Source organism: Symsagittifera roscoffensis, chromosome 7 (assembly GCF_963678635.1).
Source record: "Symsagittifera roscoffensis chromosome 7, txSymRosc1.1, whole genome shotgun sequence".
Taxonomy (NCBI): Eukaryota; Metazoa; Xenacoelomorpha; order Acoela; family Convolutidae; genus Symsagittifera; species Symsagittifera roscoffensis.
In genome coordinates this window covers 42,164,562-42,191,212 of record NC_087068.1, presented here as the reverse complement: position 1 = coordinate 42,191,212, position 26,651 = coordinate 42,164,562, and the positions used below count along the sequence as shown (strand labels likewise).

Genomic DNA, 26,651 nt, shown 5'->3' with positions numbered 1-26,651 from the left:
CTCATATATAAATCAATTTGAAAAAAAAGCAACGACCGACAGGCGCACTGAGGAAACAAAACACTACTGAATTATTTGCTTTAAAAATAAATTTTTTTATGTCATTTCTCATGGTACTTTTGGTGCGTATGCTAGTCGAAAGCGTAAAAATCAACTTGTTTAAGCAGATCTATTTTTATATCAATGAATGTTGCATGCTCATGCTTTAAAACGCTCAATCTGCAAAATTAACTCAAAACTTACTGAAGTTCGAACTAAAGTGTCAGACTTATCATCTTTTCGATGTTATCTTTAACTTCATTTACTTATTTACCATATTCATAACGACCAAATTGGATCAGAAAAAACAGCTCTTCTGCAAATAATGTCAAGTTTGGATGAATTATACGGTGAGTGGGAACAAAGTTCATTTTCACAATTAAAAAAGGGAATAAAAATGCTATTCGCTAACAATATATATACATAAATCACCCTAAGGGGTGCATACAGAATTAATCTCTAAAATAGAAACAAGGATAGCCGGTTGCTTGTGCAAATAGCACAGAAAGTTCCTAGTTCTCTGTGTTGAGAAAAACTTCTTTATCCGTTTTTAAGACTATAAAATTCAGACTGAGTTTAACTTTAAACGAATCGAGTCCCCTCACTAGCTTGAAAAATTATTCATAACAAATGTTCAAAAACTAAGAAAAGATTTTTCAACAATTTTATTGAAATGATTCAGTATGTTTCCTTGATTTCTATACCTCGTTTTAAAAATAAGTAAGCAGAACTTGCTAATTGAACAAAAATTGGCTATCTTTTCTGTTATATATATTTAAAAGATCAAGCAACAGCCAAGGGTTTTCGAATTTCAGGCGAAAGCCTGGGCGAAGAACTCAGGAGGAGAAAGTTCTTCATCAAGAAGAAGGATGGCTCACTTCAAATTCTTCCACTGGGACTCTATCCTGTCTCAATTCGACAAAAGGTACTGAAATTAAAATTGCACGCATTTTCCATCGAAAAAGCTTTAAAGTCATAAATCACAGACGGTAAGTGTATCGGCTAGCCTAAAAATCAGAAATAAAATTCAAATAAAACTAAAAATAAAAACAGCCGAGTTTTTTGCATTTCGGAAACCGACCATTAAATACTGGATTTCATTTTTGCAATAAAGTAACTGTTTTCGCTGGTTTATTTTTTCTCAATGTTTTTTGATGCATTTTGTCTAACAAAACTGTCATTGATTGGAATATCTTTCAAAACTAGGTAAATAAATAAAAGTATGCAATTTTTTTGAGATCATTCATAATACTCACAAAAAAACTGTAGAAAGCGTACCTAAAAAACGCACTTCGGAGTGCGCACGTTTTTGTGCATGCATTCTGGAGGAAAACTAACCAAAAATCCAAAAATGTCTCCTTCACAAAATTATTGGCATAGAAAGGTTAATTAACTAACCCAAAAATCTACGATGACCGAAACAGTCGACAAAATGTTTCAAAAACCGCCCCTTCAAAAAACTACATTCATAATCCTACAAATCAAAATCTGCTACATGTGTGTAGATGAAGTTTGTATTGTCTATTTCTGAGAAATACGATTTCAGTTGAACGGTATGTAGTACTTCAGAGGCGCCTGAAAACGGGCTGCAAAGTTCCATGGCGTTCTCGCAATGAGAATTCATTTGGTTGTAATCAGTACTCTTACAATGAATAGAATATAATTTGCAAACAATTAATTATTATTATTATTATTAATTACTATTTTATGAAAATTTGGAATCAAATTTATGCTAGCTGATACATTAAGATGCTTTCAAATTTTTATGCCTTCAAGGACGACTACTGGAGTTAAATAATGATTGGTGCCAAAACTGGTTGATGATTTAGCACCTGATTGAATTTTAAAATTTTGAGATTGCGGACCTCTGCGCAAGAAATAAATCAACATGATAGCCGGTTATTGAGCAAGTAGCACAGAATGTTCCGACCATAGTCTAAAAAGCTCAGAAAACAGCTTTAATTGAGTAGAACAAAGGTTTCACCGCCTAAATTAAGAAGGAAAGACTATTGCAAGCCTGCTCTGCTCGCCTACATGATTTGCTTGAACTTAGACTAAAAATCAAAACTTTCAAACCTGTTTTTTTTTCAATGCCGGGACAACTCTTCGTAAAGTTCTTAATGTCGTTCGAATCACGAGTGAAAGGGCTCAATATTATATATCACTCGACCCATTCCCATAAATTTTTAAGCTAGCTGATTTTGCATAGAAAAACAAAGAGAAAAAATCATAAGCAAGGATAGCCGGTTAATGTGCAAGTCGCACAGAAATTTCCGACCAGTCTTATAAAATTACAACACAAAAATCGTTTCAAATTAGTTAGTGTTTTTTTTCGGAGTGGTTTGATGAAGGAATTTGAGCAAAAAAGTAGAATTCAGGTACCAGCAATCAATCATTGTAAAATACGCAAATTGGAAAACAATTATTGAAGACAAATAACAAGAAAAACAAAAAAAAAATAAAAAAAAAACTTTTTCTTTCTAATTTTTCAAAAATTTTCCCCCAAATTTTTGAAGTTTTTGGTTCCTATTGCGATGCTAAAAACTCCAAAAACTAACTTCATATGAATAAAACTAAGTTCTCAACGCTTAAATTAAGCCTAAATAAGCTAATGTAAGCCTGCTCACTTGCTCGAAATTAGACGAGAAATCAAAAATTTCAAACCGATTTTCCCGACACAAGAAAATGATTTTAGGAATTTCGCAAAAAAAGTTGAGAATTTTCTAGAGTGAATCGAATATCGACTGAAAGGGCTTTAATACATTTTTTTGCTTAATTTTGTTTTGAATTTTAAATTTCTGATTCCCAAAATAGCGTTAAGAAACTCCATAACTCCCTTTAATTGAGTGAAATTAAAATTTCACGGCTTAAATTAAGCGTAAATAAGCTGCTGTAAGCCTACACGGTCAGGTTAAAAGCCCAAAATTAGACCAGAAATCAAAAAATTCAAAACTAGTTTCTCGACAGTGTAGAAAAAATTTGGAAATTTTTGAATGTCTTTCGATTCACGACTGAAAGGTCTTCACTATGATTTATCCCTCGACCCATTCCAATGATTATTTGTAGTACCTGATTTTGCGTGAAAAAAAAAGAAATAAAAACTATAGTACACCCGAATACAAAGGTTCTCCCCATTTTCGATGGTCGGAACAAATAGACTTATTTAGTTAAATTTCACTCGTTATATAGATAATTCAGAAATAAGGATCTTTTTACTTTTTCTGCCCAAAATAACTGAGCTGCGCATAATTTCCGAACTGAATGATTTTCTCGTTGTATTTAAATTCCACCAATCAGGTTTAAGCATTTTGCTGTTTGTTTTCATATTTTAACACAGAGGCGAAGCGGAGCTTCTCAACACTTGCGATGCAAAAAAGTTCTGAAAAAGTTTCTTTTGAATTGATTTGAAAAAGTAACTTGAAAGTTGAAAAAAATACAGCTACAAGATTTTCATGATTGTATAGAAATATGCTCATAAAGCCTTAAAAAGATTTTAAAATCAATTACAGAGCGGCAATAAATTTTGGGTCGAAATTTGTTCGAGCTGAAAACAAAATTGTTGTCAAAAAACTTTTGCATAAAATTTTACAAAATTATACGACCCATCCAATCTGAAACAAACAAGTGCATTAAAACTTATTTGCCTTTCAAATTATGCAATGTAAGTTGACTGAGCCGATAGAGTATCAAATGAAACTGTTTGAATATTCAAAAATACCCAAAATCAGACTTGGTACAGTTACAAATTACTAAACTTTCAATAGTTGTAAGAATTGTTTGAATGCTAAGAAGACACATGCTCTAGAAAGTAAGATGAACTGACAGAAACTAGGACGAAAACCACCAACTTGAAAAAAAAATTGAGACATTTTTTGAAAAATAACTCCAACCAAAAACGGGTTGTACCTAATTTCTACTTAACTTATAGCAATTTTTTTTAATTTTCAAAGAATTGAGCATGTCAGATCTAAGATTCTAGGAGATGAAATAAGTCCTGTCAACAAAGTTATTTACGGTTATTAATTGCCCTACGGTTATAAATTATTATTGCAAAACATTTTTTTGGAGACAGCGAGCGCCTTCACTTAGTTGGCTTTTGACAAAATTTCATGCTTTTGGTTTCTAAAGACATAACTAAAGTTCCTGTGAATATCAAATTCTAACCAGTTGATAGTTTTTCAGAAATACGCACAAATTAAATCCATGGAATTGAATGTAGTGGACCAGTTGATGTTCAAACTCGCAACCCACGAATTAATTCTGGCTGAAGTACTTGAAAAAACTGTGCAATCAGACAGCTTTATCAAAAGACTGCTAGATATCCACACCAAGTCGCTAGCTTCTAGAATGTTCGAGAAGAAACTATACTTTTCAATAATCAGAAGTGACTACTTCGTGGACAAAGATAGCCAAGATTGGAAGCTAGTTGAAATCAACACGATAGCTATCGCCATGGCCTTGTATGCCGATGTCCTTGAACAGCTCCATCGGCAAGTAAAAGAAATTTAAAGCATGAGTGAAGATAACACGGAAACGCAATTTGCACAGATGTTTCCGATTATGTATGTATCAAAATTCTCTAAGTTATTTAAGAACAGTTGGTTCTTATTAAGCAACAACAGTTGGTTGTTATGGGACAAGCAAGAAACACTTCAAAAATTAGCGAGTATTTTGGTGTCCGAACAGGACTTTTAATTTTGTTTTCAGGGAGAAGCGAGCATTCAGAAACGAAATTTCAAACAGGAGTCAAAAACTGGTCGATTGCATTTCAATCATACATCAAAGATTTCTAACAGATGCCAGGTTATCAGAAAAATCCAACGACCAAATTCAGACCCCTGAAAAGTCTCATTGGCTTTTCTACAATCACCTGGGGGAAAAATCTGACTTGGCGAAAATTTTCGACTCAAATTCGGGGTCAAATGGGTTCGTTAATGACTCAAAGGTAAGAGTGTCCAGACCGGGAGTACTAGTGATTGCAGATACACAAGAGGTGCAACCAATGGAAATTGTGTATCGTCTATCTCAAACGTGAGTCGGTTTTTTATTATCATCCCTATTTATTCAACAAGGCTTTTTAAATCATTTTTTGTACTGAATATTTGATCTTTTTTCTCACTATACATTAACGACCCAATCAACTTCTAAATGAAGGGAAAAAGTGAACACATGGTAACAATCATTCCTCGTCAAAGATCAATATTTCATAAATTTAAGAAAAAATTAAAACTTTTTTGCAGTGAGAAAATTTGATAATATCATGAATTGAAAACACTTTTTATTTAAATAAATTCAAAAAATCTTTCTTACTTTCGGATGATGCTAAAAAATTGGCGCCTAGCAATTTCCGAGTTTGAAATTGAAAAGATGACTAGTAGCTTCAAAGAATTAATCTTTGACAATAGCAAAGAATTTACATTGAGAAAAAAATCTTAATTCAAGAAAATTTTGGAACTTAGTTATAGCCAAAATATTTAAACTAAAAAGATTTTAAAGTGAATTTCAGTTTTTTATCGATGCAGTTGAAACCACTTTCAGAATATATTTCATAATTGAAATGCAGAATCTAAGGTTTAAAAAGCATCAAAAAAATTTCATTAAGGTATATAAATAAGCGCACAAAATCCAATTTATGTTTTTACCCCAGTTTATAGTAAACAAATGAAAGAAAAAAATAGAGCGGAACCTGAATGAAAAATTTTTAGAGCGCAATTTGTCTAAATTTGTGGGTGAACAAATACTTTTACTACAGATGAAATGGATGTTCAATTGTATCTTTCGGATGATTTCTTGTCGTCAATTCTGTCCTGCAAGCTTCCAGAGAAACTCTTTTCAATTCGTCTGACATCTCCTCGTCTTCATGAATAGTCCTCGACTGATTTTACAGAGTGCTTGAAAGATCCGTGTATCGAACCTGCTGTTTGTTTTTGTTTGCCCGCATTCTTCCCCGTACTTCGCCTGCTGCAGCCATCATCTTGATTGAATCCTCATTTTGTTGTTGTCTGTACACCGTTATGGATCCTTCTGGTTACCGCGAACTTTTCAAAAGAAATTGGTTGTGAGCTATCTTTAAGGTAGATTCTCCCTATTGTCTTCTATGCCTACTGAATAATTATTTTGCCGTCTTCAATCGTTCATCAGGATTCGTTTCGTTTTTTCGATTTCCTTCTAAGTAGTTTTTTGAAGCCATAACTTTTTAATTGCTTTTTTTTTGTATCCCATCCACTCTGCTCCAGTTCTCTGACTCCAGTTCAGCTGACCTATTCTCTATCCCGATTTTGCTTATTCCAGCTTCCTTTTGATTCTTTATGGTTTTCAAGCGCTTTGATTCTTCTAGCTTCCTGTACAGACATTTTTTCTTTTTCTCTGAGGGTGTTATCACTAATCCTTACTTCATCATCGGGCGTGGTCCTCTTTTTTGGGACACCAGCCTGGGTATCTTTTGACGTCGCCACCAAAACCCATCAATCTTTCGAAAAAACACCTCAGTGATATCGTAACTAGATTCGGGGTCTTTTAGCGTAGTCTCTATCGTGGCGTCCGCCTTGGAAGCCTTGTTTGTTTAGACTTTGGCCAGACTTTTCTTTTTCTTACCCCATTTCCCTTTTGCAAGAGCGATGCCCGTCCAAAATTCTGTACACTGCCCTTTCTTCCTGGTGGTTGTTGACTATTGTTCTATTCGGATTGCTCTGGCAATTGTTATTGCTTTACCTGACAATCTGTTTGGATGCTTACGAACGACCCTTTTTCTTTGATCAGTGATGTTCGTTCTGCTTTTCTTTGGTGGGTGTTCGTCTTTTTATCCTGCAAACTATAATTTTTGGCAAATTCAACTTCTTTTTTCAATTTTGGATTTGATTTCTTAATTTCGTCTATGCTCTGTTTCTTTTCATTTTGCGCTATGCTTCGCTTTGTCTCCTTCCAGTCAGCCTTCAGTTCCAGGAAGCTTTTCAGCACTTGACTCTTTTCTCTATTCTACCGATCCGCTGTCTGCTGAATGACTAGTGGACTGACATCCGAGCTTAATTATTCCTTGCGCACAATAGTCACATTTTGTCAGCTTGGGTCGATCCGTTTTTTGAGCTGGGACGCTGTTATTACCGACAACTCAGATGTTATTTAGCAAAAAATGTTATATTTCGTTGAGAACTGGTCCCTTATAATTTTAATCTCAGTTTCGGGTAATGTTCCACCTTCAGCCTCAAAGAGAGTTTTATTTCTCGTTTTTTTTCCAAAGCCCATCATTGATCGTATTGTTGTACTCAAACACAATTTAATTGACAGTACATTCTCCTCTAAAAGCATTAGCCCCAATTATCTTTTTTTTTGCTTGAATTGATCGTTCATCGAAACTTCATCCTCTGTGGTCACCAATAAACAGAAGATATGTTTGATATGATACCGTGTTATTTGTTTTCTTTTTTTAAATTGTTGCTATAGCAACACATTTTGCCTTTATGTTGTATTTTGAGCTGTTTGCAATCGAATTCGTGTTCGTTCCTGTAGAGCTCTGCATGTTCATTACATCAACTGCGTATGCAGCCGAGTGCTTCTTGAAACTGATCAAACGAAGCAATCACAAACTTTTTATCATAATCTGATTTTTCCATGGATCTGCCGATGGGTCTCTAGAAAAATATTCTAGAAAACCCATGTCTTTCCCTTTAAATCAATAAGCCCACATAGTCAATCTTGACTGATCAGTTTTATTAGCTCTATTTGCCCCTAACGCTGATCAGAGGACTTGGTGATTCGTTGGCATCGTAAGTTTTTTCTCCAACAGATAGTGTTTGATTCTATCGGTTGCCCACACTACTGCTGACAGTTCGAACTCATCGGTTCAGTATTACTTTTTTGAATATTCAGGTAGCCTGAAACAAACAATATAGGAACGCAATCCCTACTATCGGTAATCTGCTCCAATGTGGTTCATAGTCCATTATGAATCGCATCACAATTCATTTTTGTTTCACGAGCTGGACTTAAAAAAAGGATGTTCGAAATTATTCGCTACAGCATTTTTGATTTTTTTCTAAAATTTCTGTATGTAACGGCCGTTCAACTGAACTTTTCTCCAGTTCTTTTTTTATTCTTTGTTTCCTCATTTTTGTCCTGAGATTAACTGTCTTAAGCTTTCTTTTAACCTTGCTGTATTAGGTATTGGCCAAGTGCAGTTTTACTACCTAAGACCGATCTTAATTGTTTTACTTTTTTTGGAGGATATGTTTTTTTCATTGCCTCCGTTTCAAGATTTTTAGTTTTACTCTTTTAATTGTTAACTGTTGTCCTAACCCATTCACCTGGTTATGATGTTTAACTCACACTGCTTTAACTCACACTTTCGATGTTTTTGATGCTAAGTTTTCTTTATCTAACCTTTTCATGGCGGTTTCCTTTAACCGGACATATTGTTCTTCATCTTTTTGTGACACTATCAAAAAATATGGTCAAAAACGCAAAAAGTGTTTTTCGCATGGTTAAAAGCACGGCTCCTTACATTTAGAAATTTTTGCCTGCGTGACGGTCGGCCCATAGAATCCGGTCACTAAATGATGAGTCACAGTAGCAATTTCGTCAACGATGTTGAAATTACACTTGTTGGCTAATTCTGCAGCTAGTGTTAGCTACCTGTAGGCTTACTTTAGGTGTAAAACTTGATTTTAATAACCTCCTTTTCAGCGACAAAATCACTCAATCAATCTAATAGTTTGTCGTTGTTTGGCCTTTGATATTAGTTTTTTGTGAAATTGCCTATTATTGGGTTTTGCGTGTAGAGTTGTAGCTGGTTTATTTGTCAAGCTTCTGACTTGTGTCCTTCATCCAGTGATTTTTCTATTACTCTCTCAGTTTTTGCCTGAAGTTGTATCGACCTTTCATTTTCTTAAGTCGTGCTCAGTGGAAATTTGAATTTTGTGGTTAAAAAAGAGTTTTCTGACCTCTTCTCCACTCAAAGAGGTTTTCAAATTTTTCAATTAACTCTTGTTTATAGTACCGCGTTTCCTCTACCTGTAGAACATCAAAGTGAGATTTCGATCGTGTTGGCGTCTTTTGTGACAAAGAAGTTTCCAATTTTCTTTGGAGATCTAATCTTCTGATCCATCTTATTTTTGGTTCTGTCCTCAACAAGATGTTCTCTGAAATAATTCCCCCTGTTGAATTCACTTTCGTTTTTAGCACTCTTAAAATCTTGATAATTTTTTTTGTGATCAACCCTGGTTTGAACTTCGCTTCCTACTATGCTGACTCCAGTATATGTTTAGCTGCAGTCCAGTTGATGAATAAAATTGGACTACCTGTATCCAACGTCATGCGAACAATGTGATTATCAACCCTAACTAAGGCTTTAATGAACTTCATCCTCTTAGATCTAAAATACCTTCCAATCTCGATTTCTTTGTTCTGGTTTTGTCCTTTTTGTGCAGTTTGAGGTTTTTTTTATCTCAATTGCTTTTGTGATACGTCTCAATTTCTGTTACTTCTCTCTGTTCATTAACCATTACCTCAAGTTCCTCCAAGATTTCACGTTTCGATGAGATCACGCTCCATGGATTCTTCTGAAGAGTAAACTATAATTTCATTCATCTGTTGTGGCTTAACATTTTTGCAATTTTATTTTGTTTTTTTTTTTACAATTTTTGTAAGGTTTTCCCATCGCCGATGAGTTTTCAAACGATTTGGCCAAAAATTAGACCACATCTAGTTCAATTTTTTTTATTTTTTCTATGACAGTAGCCGTTATTGTTGTTGTTTTGTGACACGTCTCAATTTGTTTTACCTCTCTGTTCAATAGCCATTATCTCAAAATCATCCTGGATTCCAAATTCCGAATAGATCATATTCCCTAAATTCTTGTGAGGATTCATCTGTAATTTCATTCACCTGATGTGACTCTTACATCTTTGCAAAGTTATTTGACTGTTTACAATTTTTGTACGGCTTTCCCGTCGCCGGGCAGTTTTTCAAATAATTTCGCCACATGTTCGACCACATAGAGTGCTTTTTTTTTCTTTTTTTTTCGCTATGACAGTCGCAGTTATTGCTGTTTCTTGTTTGTCGGAAGTTTTTGTACGACGAATTAGAACTTCTTTTTTTAGATTTCGAACATTTACTATCATTTCATGTTTTACTCAAACTCGACTTCTAGTTTAAACTCTCTGCGGTTTGTGTTGCATTCTTTTTTTACACCTGTAGTGTTTTCCTATGTTCAAAACTTTGAGCTTATTTCAGCACTTTTTCTGGCATTAACGTTTCAAATGTGAGAGTATCTCGCGTCGTTACAATTTTATTTCAGGAAACAAAAAACAAATCACTTACTGAATCGTCCTTAGTTGATCTTAGTTCCGATCTAGCTGCTTGAGCAGTTAGTGCAGCGTGAAATGTTTCCAAGTATTAATTATTTTCCTATACACGTGTGAACAACTGAAATCTTTCAATGTTGCTGTGATCTTGTCGTATAAACCTCTGACTGTCTTTTATGAGTTTTATACGCGAGGGTTGGTTTGTAGTAGTTTGTTCTTACCTTCCAATCCCAGAGCGAAAAAATTGGCTTGATTCTAGTTTCTGTTGTACTTCAGCGTAGAAGATGTTGTCCTACTTCTGATCCTCTCATGTTCTATTTCGCATTCTCGACTTCCATTTTTTGGCGATCTATCTTGTTCCATCTTCCTGCTTCTGCAGTGGTAGACTCAGTCTATCTTGGTGATTCCGGTCTAGGTAGCGGTTTTTGCATATTATATGCGGTTCCACATTTTCTTCCATGATAGCCGCCATCATAAATTGGTACAGCCACATTTTGATCAGCCATGGTGAATTTTCAGCTGTCAATGCCCACTACCCCAGAATATCTAAGTACTTTCTGTTCTCCGGATTTGCAAATCCTACTGGCTGTGATACTGTGATCTGAGTAATAACTGAATGAGCGTATTTCTGAATTCAGAAGCTGCTCATAAGGTACGAATAAATGTTTTCGATGAGTAGGCAGACCAGCATTGAATCAAATTAGGATGTGACTTTTTAAATCAAGCATCGTGGTTGAACCTGAGCAGGACCGTTATTACATCTTTTTAATAACAATAACATTACATCTTAGTTTGCTATTGCTGTACAGTAACACACTGTCTAAGACCTAGATGCAAAAGTAGTACTGAAGAACTAACCCACCGAGGAAGCAGCCATACCGAAATGTCTCTCAGACCAGTATATTTGGGCTATCTATGCACTGTAAAATGATTTTGACAAGTCAAAATTTTTATGAACAAACTTTTTTTTAAATCTAAGTGTTTCTATTTCAAATTTGAAAAAGTGAAATCAAATTTAAAGAAAAATCCAGTAACTCATTATTACCACCAGTGCGTTTTTTGAAAACAAGATTGATAGTTTTAGAAAAATAAATTAAATAGATCAAATACGCCGCGGAAAACAAACAGACACAAAATGGCCCAGAAATAAAAAAAAAATCAGTAAGCAAAAAATAAACCCTAACAACACGTCGTGTAGTCGCAATCAGGGGCTTAACTTTATTCTTAAGTGCGCTAACTGGTTGTTGAATCTGAATCGATCAAGCAGCAATTTAGTACGCGTGTAACAGCTTCATGTGCGAACTTTGTGAAAAAAATTCTTGACGGGAAAAAGTATTGTAACCGGATGCCGCACACTAGCGTGTCTCGAAAAAAGTAAGAACATTTCAGGTATCTAGAAGAAAGCTCGCAGAATGTAAACAATGGTTCGTTTCGTAAGTGCCGACCCTTGCTATTAAATAAAACTGAAAAACTGAACGGAAAATTTGGCACAGAATCAAAAAATATGGTACAATCTGCAGGCTTTCAAAAATGTTACAGGTGCATATCAGTAAAGAAAAAACAAATGGCAAGAGTAAAAAACTATAATTCAAAAAAGAAAGAAGGGTACAAAACAAAAAACTGGATACAGAGCAACAAAACGATATGCCTGATGATATCACCAAACATAAAAGCTTGATTTTTTTTGCAAACAATCCGAATTCAAGCTAATAAATATGAAACTCAAGGTTGAAAACTGAGCTGAGTGCTGGTTAAAATGGCAGTTAGCTATAGAGAAAAAAAAACCAAAACACAGGGCGGAAATTAAGACAAAGAAGCAAAGTTATTTTATACCAGAATGTCTTCTTACATTCTCCCAGTGCTGATAACAAAAGTTTGAGTTACTAAATGTCTACCTAATTGTGCAGGCAAACAAAAACCAAACTAAGCCCTTATCACTTCAGATATCAAGTCAACAAACCAAACTAGACAATCAGGTTGATACGTGTTCAAAAAAAAAGTCTTCCAGACGAAAAAATAAAACTTGTTTCGGAGTTTTCAGCAAAAAGTTTTAAAATATGAATATCTTTTTTTTGTTTGTCGGGGCTTAAAAAACGCGGGTCTTTTCGTTTTTACCCCCCTTCAAAAATAATAAATTTGCCAATTCAAAATTTAATTTGAAATTGAAACCGCGAACGCGAATGAAACAAACAATTAAAAACCACCCGCGTGCAATTAGCAGCTGCTCGATTAGGAAACCAAAGTATATATGACAAATTTATCTCTTAGGTTTCCTAATCGAGCAGCTGCTAATTGCACGCGAGTGGTATTTATTTTCACTAGCTTTCGCGCTTTCAATTTCAACTCAAAATCTGAATTGTCAAACTTATTCATTTAGGGGGGTATAATTATAACCGAAAAGACCCAAAAGTGAAATCATAGCCAAAAACCGAAAATATTTTTTTAACAGCAACTAAAATGCAAAACTAAAACCGGGACACATTTTTGCAATATTCCTAAGCGTCGGCGGATAAGCGAACACTTACACACATGCGAAGAAATCACGCACACTCACAGCCGGCCAATCGTATCAAGAAAAGGACAATCTTTCGGGTCTTTTGCACTGAGCGGCCCAAAACTAGTATTCGTATTGATACTATACATCTTTCAAGAACATAAAATAATAAGGTAGAATCTGATTGGCTATCATATAAAATACATATAAAGTACAGAGTGAAAGATTTCGCTCAATGTAACAAATCAATTATGACAAATAAGCTTCTTTCAATTAATTTGGAACGATTACTAAGATTGAATCTCCGCTTACGCGTTAATATCGCGAATAATATCGCGCGTTAATTGTCCCAAATTGGCCAAAATAGCAATCTTTAAACCCCCATAACTTTACGAAAAATGATCACAGGTAAAATATCTTTTCAAACTTAAGCTCAAGACAACAATAGCTTTCGAATGATATAAAAAAATTCCTTCAAAAATGGCTAGTTAAAAAGTCGAAATTTGTCTGAAGAAAAAAACCCACCCCGAGCACACATATTCCGTTAATTTCGTATCGAAAGTCGGAACAAAATTGCCTGCGCAAAATAGCTAACCAATTTCGACCGCATTAAATTTAGCTCAAGATATAAAATATTTATTTTGGGCCGTTTTTTGCAAAATACCCATAAATTCTAACACGTTTGAACGGGTTAGCATATGGTCGCAATACTTTTGTTGCTTCAGCTGCAGACATGAACAAAAAAATTGAGCGAAAAATTATCTTCTTGCTGTGCAGTTTTATGATTGCTATAATAGAGTATAAGAAACTGATCGTATCAGGGCGAGGACCTAAATGTTCATCATTTCCTTTAAGGTATCTGAATTGTTTTTGCTTCAAAGTTTTGATGAAACGAGTAGAAGTGAAATGAGCGGAAAGGGGGAGATTCAATACTAGGAATTAAGTTCTGATATGCTTAACTGTTGATTCATTTTTTATAGGGGATATTCGGGATCGACCGTACAACCCCCCTCATATCGATTTAGGGGCGAGAAAAAATGGATTATCATAGGCTAACTTTGAGTGAAGCCTAGATTCGTTCAAAATTAAGTGTATTTTTAAAGAAAATTGAAAATATTAATTCGTGTTACTAACAGCATAAAAAGCAATCCCGCATAAAAATGTAGAAAAACCGATTTTATTTGTCTGTTTGTATCAAATTTATTCAGAATTATTTCAGAATTATTACATGCTTGGGGGGGGGGCATTCTACGGTAGTTCAATTAGGGCGGAGGAGGGGGAAGGTTGTGTGGTTGAATCGATATTCGTTACTGGGTACCCGAGGGGAGTATATATAGTTAAAATGATCCGAATTTAGATATTTGAGGGCAGGAAAATTTTCAGAAGAGCTTTCGGAACAGATTTTATCAAATAGATTTTCACATAGAACTTAAAACCACAAATCTTGTACCGACAAATCTTCAATGATCTATCATTTTAAATGCTACGAGCTCTTTCACAAAAATGTTATTACTTGAAATTGAAAAAATAATCATTTAGCATTTTTATCCTAACTTTTAGGGTTATTTAAAACTAAAAACTGACTGACCGCCAAGAATTTTATGACATATGAGCTTAAATGCATCCAATTTCTTTTTACAAAGACATATGTTCCATTTTAGAGGTATGTTCCCAGTGGTAGTTTCTTCTCTCGAGGATATTTCCCACTCCGAGTTCCGACTAACAGAAGAGGGCCGACTGCACTTGACGACTCGAGACAAGTCTTTCTCCGATCTCATATCTTGTGTCTACTTCCGACTGGGCTACAGTCCCGACCATTACGTCAATGAACGGGTAAGATAATTGACTCATCGATAAAATTATAAGTGACTCTTACGGGTTTTTTTCAAAAAGGTTTTCTGATTTTTTTTTCAAATAATTTAGAACATAGCGGAAAAGCAGAACTTCGCAGGATTTTCGATACATCGTAAGCATTGCATGTTAAGCTATTTGACAAACAACTGATGAAGTGCACTAAGTTTTTCGTGAGGCCACCTTCGGTACCTCGTTAGTTACTTGTTCTTTTGCAGTCCTACTGCAGTTTGATGCTAATTATACTAACCAAGGTCATTGCGCTAACTTTTACTCAACACCACGCAGAGCGTGTTCATTCCTTATCTGTTATCTCTATTGTTTGCTAGAAAATCTGATTCAACTTAATCTTTTGATCATTCAGGATAAACTTCCTAAACCTAAACCAAGATTATATTCGAAACTAAGCAATAAAGTAATTCAATAAACAAAGTATTTAACTCTAGAACAATTTACTTATTGTTCAGCAACAAAGTTTTCATTGTAAAACCTCGGCAAATCTCATGCCGCAGCCAGCAGTTCCTGTGAACGAAGACAGGACTGACATGTTAGGCATTCCCCCTTTCTGGGCGAAAGCCTCTACTAACCCATCATTTCTGTGGGAATCGTGGATTGGTCAATTTTTCTTGGCCGCTGGTCTGAAGGATAAAATCAACCCTCGTGATCTGTTAATTGAACCCACCGAGGTCCTGGATGAACCTCCTCCAAGACCGGAGTCAATTGCTGAGGGCGAAGATGCTGGAGCAGCTAATGCTCGCAGACAGAGAGATCAAGCGGCGATCCGAAGGATTACCAAACTAAACATTGAGAGGAGGAGAAAAGGCCCGCGGATCAGTCAAAATTGGTTCTACCATGAAGCTGAAGCTCGTATGAAGTCTCGTTTGTTCTTTGCTCTGGGAAATGAAGGGAGGAGACGATTCGCTGACTCATTTCCTCACACGGACATTAGTAATATTCCTTTTCGAGAATTTCATACTGGCTGTGAAACGCTATTCAAGGTTGAACGAGAATATACGGTGGAGCGTATCAAGTTGTACAACACGGTTTTCATGCTTGAAAATGACACTTTCTCGTCATTTTACGCTCGTTTGAGCGTTCAAGTGGCTTTGTGTAATTGGCCTAATGATCAAGAGAAGGAGATTCTGAAAGACCTCTTTATTGGACGGATTCGAGACGTCGATGTCCAACAACAACTCATCAAGGCAAAAGCTGATCTAGATGGCACCTTTAAGCTCGCACTCGAGTGCAAAAAAGGGGCGAGTACGTCTGCTCAGTTTCAAAAACTACTCCCTCATAATCAACATTCGAGCGGTTTTAAGGTTAAACAAGAACCTACTTGCTCTATTCAGTCATCGAGAGGTACACGGGATTATCGTCAAAACCAAAATAACCGAAAAACGTCACAAAACAATCAAACAAATAAATCATGTTACTTCTGTGGTAATCCTCATAGTCCGGATCACCGTAAATCTTGTTCAGCTCGGGAAGTAACGTGTAATCTTTGTCCGAAACGTGGCCACTTCGCGAAATGTTGCAACTAGTCGAAAATACGTGTAAATCTGGTGCAGGAAAATGAGGACGTGGTGGGTCCCTCTGTGAATTGCAACTTTATAGATCTAGACCAGGACAGTGAGCCCGAATATGGGGTGTTACAGCTGGAAACCGCTGTCATGATCAATAGCTTAGAAACCCTCAAGTCAAGTGGAGGACAATCTCGGAGCCTCAGTATCCAGTTGCATTCAGGTTACAGTTTTTTCTATTCGACAGTAGACACAGGAAGCCCAGTTTCGTTCCTGAATTAACGCACCTGTGATTTACTCTAGCAACGAAATCAATCAATTTAGTTTCGCGACATCACCGGCTACCCTTTTGATACCCTGTATGTCGACTATAACAAGAAGCCCATTCGCCTCCTTGGGTCGATTCAAATTCCAATTTCTTCTAGTGGCTGGAGGGTGGCAAACGCTCAGTTCCTCGCTTCGGAGAATAGAACTCGTAATCTTCTCGGTTTAGACTTGCAGGAGCAACTGGGTGTTGTTACTACACAATTGAAGGCCGAAACAATCCAGTCGTTAGAATATAGTTCCTCGGATCCGATTTCAGAATACTGGAGTTGATTTTTTGCCAAGAAATACGCCGATGTGTTTAGTCGTTTGGGTCGATCAAAAAATCATAAAGTATATACAAATTTCAAGTTCCCATTGGTCCCACGTCATATTAAAGGACGAAAAGTTCCGATTCATATTCAGGATAGGGTCGCGGGTGAGATAAAACTTTTGGTGGAGCAAGGACCAATTGAAAAGTTGGACAAGTGTACGACTGATTTTTTTATAGCACCGATTGTGCTAACTGCAAAAAAGGATGGATCTATCAAACTGGCCCTCAATGCTAAGCCGATGAATGCTCAGATCTGGAAAAACCAGTACCAGATGCCGAACATTCATGAGCTCATTGGTTCCGCGGCACACATCATAACTCAAAATGTTCCTGGTAAGGTTTGGTTCACGTCCTTGGATTTAAAGTATGCGTTTAGTCAGTTGCCACTGTCATCACTCACTTGCAGCCACTGTAATTTCAAAATTTTGTGTGGTGAGGCGACGGGAACGTACCAATTCAAGACCGGTTTTTATGGACTGACTGATATGCCTACCGAGTTCCAGAAGGCAATGGATTGTACCTTACAAGGGTTAGAAGGGGTTATTTGTTAGCTCGATGACATTTTGATAGTCACTAAAGGCGATGTCCAAGAACATAATGATCTGGTCGAAAAAGTTATGCAAAGGCTTGATGTGGAAGGCTGGGCCCTGAAACTGAGTAAGTGCGAGTTCTCTGTTAACCAACTAACTTGGTTAGGGTATGACATCGATGAGAACGGTTACTCTCCAAAATTTTCAAAGATCGTGGCAATTCAATCGCTTAAACCACCGCGAACTCTAAAATAACCTCGGTCATTTATGGGAACGCTAAACCATTTACAAAGGTTTATCCCTGATTTGCATACCCAGACTGTTCATTTCCGGGCCTCGTTGAAGGCCTGTATTAAACAATCGTTCCTGTGGGGTGAGGATCAGAATAAAGCCTTTCATGATATAATCAAGATGATTGCATCAAGAAGGGATCGAGGGTAAAATGTGACGCTAGCCACAATGGCCTAGGAGCTTGCCTCGAACAGGAAGTTGAACCGGGAGTTTGGGCCCCAACTGCTTTTGCTTCGCGTTTTCTTAATAATGCGGAGGTTAAAAATAGCACTATTGAACTGGAGTTGTTGGCTATTGTTTGGGCTTGCGAACATTTCCGCACCTATTTGTTAGGTAGGCGTTTTCAAGTGTGACCGATCATAAAGCTATCATATCGGCATTAAGTGAAAATTATAATAATAAGTCATATCAGTCTCGCCTTGCTCGCATTGATTTTGAGGTTATTCACGTCCCAGGGGTCACATTGGGAATAGTCGATTACTTATCACGTTATCCTACGTTTCCAGCTCCTGAACCCTCTAAATACGACGAACTTTTTGTAGTTAAGTCAATTGAGGCATTTCATCAGGCCCTCTCATTTATCAATTCTTATAATTCCTCTTCGAAGTGGAATCAAAACTGTATATCGCCGCAAGAGGGTGGTCCAATTTGTGTCTCAGCATATTGGTGCTCGTTAAATATGTCACTCAATGTTTCAACCAATCATATTGCGGTATGCAAATGAACTGTTTGCGTTGTTTGTCAACAGAGGGCGTCGGTTTATGCTCTCACGAATTCAACCAATCAGGGACTGGTATGCAAATTGATTGTTGCAAAACAGATGACGTTTCAAGAAATCACTGTCTCCGACCTGAATACTTAGCAAACAGTCAAAGAAAGAAATTGTGGGCTTGCCTGGGCTCTTTGATGCAGATCTTTTGGCGGAATTGACGGCGGAGAATCGTTTTCTTGGCCCCATGAAGCGAGCCATCATAAACAAGGATATCAACTCCTTTAACAAGCTTGGTGCGTATATGGCCCAGTTTTGGCCTAAAGCAGCTGTGGTTAATAACTGTGTAGTTATTGATAATAAATTAGCTATTCCTGAACCCCTTCGACAAGCCGTGCTCACTCGTCTTCACCAATCTCACCCGGGACAAGAGGTTATGATGGCAGCCTCCGAATACCACTGGTGGCCATTTATGAACCATCAGATCATCGAGACGTGTGAGAAGTGTCGTGAACGCACCCTGTTTGGTAAGAATCTCAAGCCCGCGTCAACTTTTAATACTGCGCAATCTTTGCCTGTCCTGTCTGGACCTAATCAGGAGTTACAACTAGATTTTGTTGGTCAGGTACTTGATGAAAAAGGGTTTAAGAACTTTCTTTTGGTAGCGATTGATCGGTTCTCTAAATTTCCTTCAGTTCTGTTTCTAAAACCACTGGGGCTAAGAAGGTTACTAAATTCCTTGAATTTTATGTTCGTATTCATGGTCTTCCTCATTCTATCAGATTGGAGCATGGTTCAGGTTTTAAAAATAACTTGGTGCAAGAATTCTGCTCCGATAGGGGTATTAAACATATCCTCTCACCGGTCGGAGATCATCGCGGCAGTGGGTTGGTCGAACGAACGATTCAGACAATCAAGAGAAAACTGGGTGTGGCAAAACTCGATCCTAATTTCAAAAACTTTAAGGATACGATTCATCAAATACTTGAGGATATTCGCAAGAGTAACCATTCGGTTCTTAAGAAATCACATTTTGAATTGCATTTTGGCCGTAAACCTAATACTGTATGGTCTCAAGCACGTAATAATGTTGTTCAATCTGATACTTCAGCACAAGGACTGGAGCGCAACCTCCTTACACCAGACCAGATTGCCAGCAACGATTACAGTAGGGATAGGGCAAAAGGTGTTCCTCGCGGCAGTACCAGTCCAACACTTCCACCCCGCTTCAAACCCTTGTTTTCGATGAACAGAAATGTGGCAGATAGTGAACCCTACAAGGCGTTGGCAGAGCTCGCTCGGGCGGCGAAGAAATGGTCGCAATTCAAACGAAATCTTCTCCCAGATGAAGGAAAAAAGGTCCTCAAGGAGCTCGCAACCCGGCATTCGGACCTCGCTCATTCTCTTAAGTCCGGACTCAAAAGCAACACCCTTCGCTTCTCGGCACTAGTAACAACTCCGGGGGCGCAAGTCAGCTCCAGGCGTGCACCAGTTGTGCAACCTCGTCGCCTCTCGAAAACAAGTAAAATTGAAAACCTTCTACTGTCTGATCCTAGTCGAGTTAAAGTCTTTAGGAAAATTATTGATCGTCAATCGGGGAAACCTGTTTATAAACTGACTACCTGTTTAAAATTGTTCGTGTTACAAATCATACTTATGTTACCGACAATGGGAAAGTTTACCGGAAAAATCATATCTGCCTCAAACCTAATTATCAGTCTACCGTTTTAGTTGCTCCAAACACTATAGGTGATCGCATCCAAGCTTCGAAATCAACTTCTCGAGAAACGGTTAAACGGCCTATTACGCGGTCGCAGCCTGTACTACTGGAACAACGGCCAAACAATCCCCCACTCTCTACTCCGATGGTGGACCTCACAGTTGACTCTTCCAGTGAAAGTTCAGTTGGATCCAACAATGGTCGTCAGGTGGCTCAACATTCTGCTCCTATCGGAAAACGCCGGAGGTTTCAGTGTGACTCACCTCCGTTTCGGTTTGCCTCATACCTCAACTTGTGCTACCTACTCGCGGAATACTGATTCTACTAAACAACCTGAAGGGTCGTTCATTTCGCCTCAACCGCGGACTTCACATCATGTTGCTTCTTCCTCGACCGCTCATCTTGCTGGGCCTCCTGAGGTTAGTCCCTCTCGTCCTGAAATTTTTGTCTCGTCGCCGGAAAAGGAGTCGACACAAGATTTGGATGAAAGTCGCATGATGAGCATTTTTCCATACAATGGAATTGTATGATAAATATTTTTTCAATACTATGAAACTGTATGACAGTATACTAAGCATGTTTTCCTTGTAATTTTTTGTGTGTTGCTTTACATTTGTGTTTCGACTGGAACACAAATACCAAAATTTATCTCAAATGAGAAAACCAACAGTTTAAAACGCATTAAATTGCAGATATAACTTTGTTTTGCTAGATGCCAGGTCAGATACAAAATGCATTTGACTCAAAATTAAAACAAAAATTACTCTTTGTATATGGCTACAAGGCTAGATTTATTGGTTAGATTTGGGTTATATCTTATCATCTTTAAATTAAAAGTACAAGGTCTGCCATTACAGGAAACCTTGAATGAGATCCTTGATTCTTTTATATATAAAGACTGTGCGTTCACTATATAATAAGCAAAAATTTGAAAATTTTGTGTGCAAAAAAGCATTTGGAAAATTTCTTTAGTTCGTAAACTGTTTCAGCGACTTAAGTAGGAACAAAAAAATTTATCCTCAGATTTGATTGATAATTTTGTAAATAAAACTTTTCGTAGTACAAAGTCGAATCGCACGCTTTACTCACTCGAAATAAAGCTAAAAACAAATAATTCTGACAATTTTTTCTCGACATTATCGCATGTGTAATAAAACTCATACAACTAATCAGGATAGAAGTGGCTTTAGTATGATACATCACTCGACTCAAGATGACGTTTACTTGAGGCACAAGATTTTGCATACCAAAAACCCAAACATACCTGAAAACAAAGCTCCTCCCCACTTTAAGTGGTTGGAACAATAATTTGTTCAAACGTACAGAGATATCACGTCTTGTTCAAATTCAGTGCTGGGAGTTTGTGGAGATGGCAGAGTTGAGTCTGGCAGTTCTGGTTCCCTCTGTTGGACTGCACTTAGCTGGCACTAAGAGGGTGCAGTGTGCCCTCTACGAGAACAACTTCCAACTGTTACATCAGCTCATGGGAGAATCATCGGATGTTGAGGCGTTCAGGTGAACAAAGAAAATTAAATAAAAAATCAAACTTCCGACGAAAGAGTAAAAATTCAATGAAAGCTTGGTTTAAAGGTTCTACAAAAACACTGCAACTTTTTAATCAGGCAGCATTTGTGCGAGATTTTAATTCACTCAATTCACAACACCAATAAAGTAAGGAGCCGATCTAGTCTGCCGCTTCAAACCACATGCCAGTTAACGTTTTGGTTTTGGCCTTGATCAGGTAGTTGGACTGGATCGGTCAGAGAAATCTAATTGTTCAGATTTTCATAACGAAACTAGCGGAATATTTGTGCTTGGGTTGGGTTTTTTTCTTCAGACAAATTTCGACTTTTTAACCAGCCATTTTTGACTGAATTTTTTAATATTCAAAAGGTATTCTTGTCCTGAGCCTAAATTTGAAAAGATATTTTACCTGTGATCAATTTGACCTGAGATTTAATCTGTCTCAGAAATTGTTCCGAATTGGTTGGAGAAAGCTTGTGCTTATTTGCCGTAGTTGATTTGTTACTAGGAGCAAAATCTATCACTTTTTACTTTATATGGCGTGTGGGGGGATGATTTTCACAAAAAATCTCAAATAAAAAAAATCGCTTTATTCTATTACATGTAATTTTTTCATTTTATTACTGCTCCATAAACATTAAAAGGCAGTCGGAGCATTCAGGGCGTTGCCCTGATACGAGCTGTCTTGTTTTTTCTAGATTCGTCTCTGACTGTGTAAGGTTCTCTTGCTAAATTTCTGATTCTGATCCAGTCAGCTTTTGTGGGATGCGGATATCTCCATTCCCCTGGGTATATTCTAAGATCAAATTGAAGAACTATAAACTAATCTTTTTCAATCTTTTGAATAATGGGAGCGTTTTGCACCAAATGTACCGCGTTGACCGCCGCCAATGTTTATCCAATTTCCCACTTCATGTAACAGTCGTAAAAGGAATGCGATTCAAAGCTAGCTTTTTATAAATTGTCAACGTTAATGGTTAAAGCATTCACAACACTTCTGTTTTCACAATTTGGCCCCTGATTGGATAAATCCATGAAATTGCTCCAATCGTCAAAACTGACTGACAAAGGTAGCTGAAAAACTACAACTTTTCGTTCCGTTCAATATCTCTAACTCTAAATCCCACCCAAAGCCATTAAACTTATCCACTTCCTAGAAAAAAGAATAGCTCACTGATACATTCTGGTAGTCTAACTAAGAGGCAGCTTTGATTTTTTGCTGACTTCACTTTATAAGCTGTGAATCTTAAAGGCCTAGTTGATGTCATAAATTGACAACCATCTTGTTATAAAATCTTTATGCAAATTTTTAGTTTACTTTCTGAGAGAGAAAGTAGAAAGGCTCTATATTCCTAGCTAGCATTTTATCTGCCGTTTCTAAGAATTAGCTAGTACATTAGATCAATCAAATTTTGAAGTCGATTGTTTCCATGGCTATTAGAGCTAATTAGAAGATATCTCTTTTACCGTTCTATGGAATTGGAGGTAAAAATCTACGGTTTTGCCAGAAATGATGAGTTTCCTACTTTGAGTGCGGTCCGAGCAAAATATTTTGCTGATTTTTTTTCAAAAAATTTCTTTATTGTTTTTCAAACTTTTCGTTTTTTCGTTTAAATCTCCCCCTAGTCCGAGAAAAGCAATGAATGGAGCGGAGCTATGACATGAAATTTATATGAGGTCTAGGCGTGCTAGAGAATGGCTGGATTGGGTTGACTATAAAAATATTCTTCGCAACTTTTGCGGTCAACTTTTACTCGTCTATTTTTGTTAGAATTTTGGAGCGTTTTGATTGTGTGCTGTAGCTCCAAGAGCGCATAACTTTTTCAAATAAAAGACACATATTTATCCGAAGAAACAAGTCTGTTGGCTGTTTTAATTAACAATGATGTATAGTTACAGAGGCAAAGCGGAGCTTTACACCAATTGCGATACAACACAAACATAGAAAATATAAGTCGAAAAAATTTAGGTCAACCAAAATTGTCGTGTCTCGATAAAATATAATAGGGGTTAGCTTAAGCTGGAGGTACCTGTTTAGCCTTTTTTTGAATTTGTCTAACGCTGGTAAAAATTCGGTTGCCTCTGAGATTCGAATCTGCGACTTAGTGCTTTAGAGTCTCACATACTAACCACTCAGCCGCGGAAGCTTAATAGTCACCAAACACCAGCCACAAATAAAGCAGAGAACAGATGCTATGCAATTTGTAATGCTACAAGGAAAGCTCCAAATAAGTGAACACTTTTAATGAAAACTTTTATTTGCGAGTTAGGTTAAAAAAAAAGTTCGTAATAATACACTAAGCTGGTCGCAAGTGTAATAACAATTGTTTTTTTTTCCATCAAACATGAATTTCAAGGAAACATGCCGAGCAAGACATTCGAGTTTTACATTAGCAACGGAACAAAGCTTACTTAGACGATAAAATATAAGCCGAAATCATTTAAGCTGAATAACGTTTTTAGGCGAAAAAAAGAGCAAAATATACGAAGTGAAGGCTAGTAAAATTGAAAATTGCATTAGTAATTCAAAACACTAAAAGCAACTACATTGAAAATTGCATAGAAAAAAAATCAATTCTACGATGTGTCAACTAAGCCGACAAAACACTAGTAGACAAACTATATGCCGACATGTTTTTGGAAAGGAATAACTCCAGTTTGAAAAAAAGTTCCTGGTCAGATTGAAACCCACGACCACTGACTTCCCAGGCGTATTCTCCACCTCCAGGCTTAGTGCCGGACAGGCATAGAAATTTGGGTTCATTACGAACCAAGATATACAAGTGATTCTGATTAACAAGTTGTCAACTCGAAAAAGTGTACATTCCAGTTTGATAACGCTTGCGAGTCAGGGAACTAGAAAACACTTAGTATGTAAGCTTTAATGGATAAGCTTCGCCAACATTTACCTGTAGAAAATGAAATCCATCCACTTTTCCTCCCCTCCAACCATTCTCCATGGTGCGTAAAATTCATAAAATAAAAACAAATTGAACTTTTTACAAAAAACTGCGGTGGAAAACGTGTGAGCTATTTGCACAGAACGGAGTTAATTCTGTTCTATTTTAAAAATTCTAGTTTTATCCAGGTCCACTTTCGTCGACCAATTTGTGCTTGATGAAGAGAACGTGAAGAAAGTGTTAGCAGCTCCTGAGAGATACGTGATCAAACCACAGAGGGAAGGGGGAGGAAACAATCTGTTCGGAGACGAAATTGTCCAACAATTTGCAAATAAACCTAACAGGTATGAATATTATTTTCAGCTGATTGGATTGCTCAAAATCAAAGCTAAACACAAAATTTACGCATTCAGCCCAAATTGAATTACATCTAGCGTTAGATTATTTTTAAAAGTGCAACAAAATAGAGTTAAAAAATTGAGTTGACATGGTTTGCCTGCATTTTCTTGAAGTTCATCGCTTTATAAATAAAATTTACATCGTTTTAAAGGCATTCTAAAATGTGCAATCGTTTTTTAACTTCCAAAAAGGAGCGTAATTCAAGTTTAAAGCTTAAATAACCGTCTAAATTCTGGTTTTCAGATCTGACCTCAGCACTTACGTAGCCATGGAATTAATCACACCAGCCATCATTACAAACTACGCTGGAAGAGCCAGCGACGGATCCATCCTCGTCATGCCAGAGGCAGCCGCAGAAGTGGGAATTTGCTCAATATTTCTTTTTGACCCGATGGCACGCGAGTGTGACAGGGTAATTAGGCAAGAAATCAGTGGATTCGGATGCAAGGTGAAACATGCTTGTTCAAATGAGGGAGGAATTTCTTCAGATTGTGGTTTCGCATCAATAACCGAGTGCATAGACTAAATTCCTGTTACTTTTTGCACTAAATGTATAACTAGTAAATACTTCTCCAATAAAGTGTTCAATATAATAAGTTTAACTGTTGCTACAAGCTGGTAATGATGCTTCGTATTGAAGGTAAAAATATATGATGTGTTCATGCTTTCATATTAATTCAATTTACATCAGTTTTTACTGCTGATCACGAGTTCTTAAAAACTTTTCACAAAATATCTCCAATATTGCAAAAATAAAGATTTTTTGAAAAAAAGTGGTCAAGGATTCAGAGTTAACTTTACGATGCTTTAAAAAAATCAAATTTTTATCTTAAACGATAGTTTTTTTGATTAAGAGATTCTTGTTTAATTTAGTTCTTCTATTTCACTGACCAGAACGCTTACTTTTTGCTGCCCACATCTTTTAATCGAGCGCAACTTAGTAGCATCAATCAGATTTAGGCACAAACAGTAAGGCAATCATACTTGGAGTAAGAGCAGCACCTCTGGCAACACCCCTCCATAGGGTTAAGAACTTCAAATTTTGGAAAAAAAACACTGCAAGTACAAAACCTTTCTAAGTTAGCGTTGCAAGAAAAAAGGAAAAACCGCATAGTTAAATGAATCGCGCTCCAACAGATGTAGGAATCGTAGATGACTGTGGAAATTTTCATTCAATTGTTCGTATGGATGAAAGACCTCCTTCTACAGTTGACAAGAAAATTTTGAAACGTTGACTTCAGAAAACATTTAAAATTGAAATTGTGAAAATAGGGACTTCTTAAACATGCATGGAGGGAAACGCCAGTTAAATCATGTACAGTCAGTCACAGGACATAGAAGTTGCATTTTTTTTTATTTCAACGAGAAATGAACGTATTTTTCATTTACATTGTCGTTTTATGCAATTTTTTAGGTGTGATTATTTTTTCACACATGCTAAATGAACTTAATTTGAAGATAGCCGAATCAAAATTTAGCCGAGAAAATCATAACTGGTTTAATTTTTGATTTAGTTATTAAGCCGCGGCAAGGCAACAGGCAAAAAATGAAAGTTACTTGGTCTGGCGTCAAAAAAGGTTTCATTTTAACAAGTAGTTTCGTGCTGAGGATCAAAATCAGCCAAGAAAAAACTATTCCAGCAATTTTTATGAAAAAATGACTGTTCCGATTCAAGCACAAGATTCTTAGAAGCAGTTATGTTGTCTCTAAATTTTGCTCAACTTTTCAGCATAAACGCC

General features: G+C 36.8%; 1 protein-coding gene across 1 annotated transcript; it reads left to right on the top strand.

The window, feature by feature from the left end:
• Positions 1-17: 17 nt before the first annotated feature.
• Positions 18-25,617, top strand: LOC134851175 (uncharacterized). The gene is made up of 8 exons (XM_063867144.1): positions 18-389; positions 855-964; positions 4,222-4,529; positions 4,747-5,070; positions 14,493-14,664; positions 21,441-21,604; positions 24,702-24,857; positions 25,156-25,617. Exons 1-8 carry the CDS (start codon positions 365-367, stop codon positions 25,436-25,438), a joined length of 1,542 nt encoding a protein of 513 aa, XP_063723214.1. The 5' UTR covers positions 18-364; the 3' UTR covers positions 25,439-25,617.
• The last annotated feature ends 1,034 nt before the right edge of the window (positions 25,618-26,651 follow it).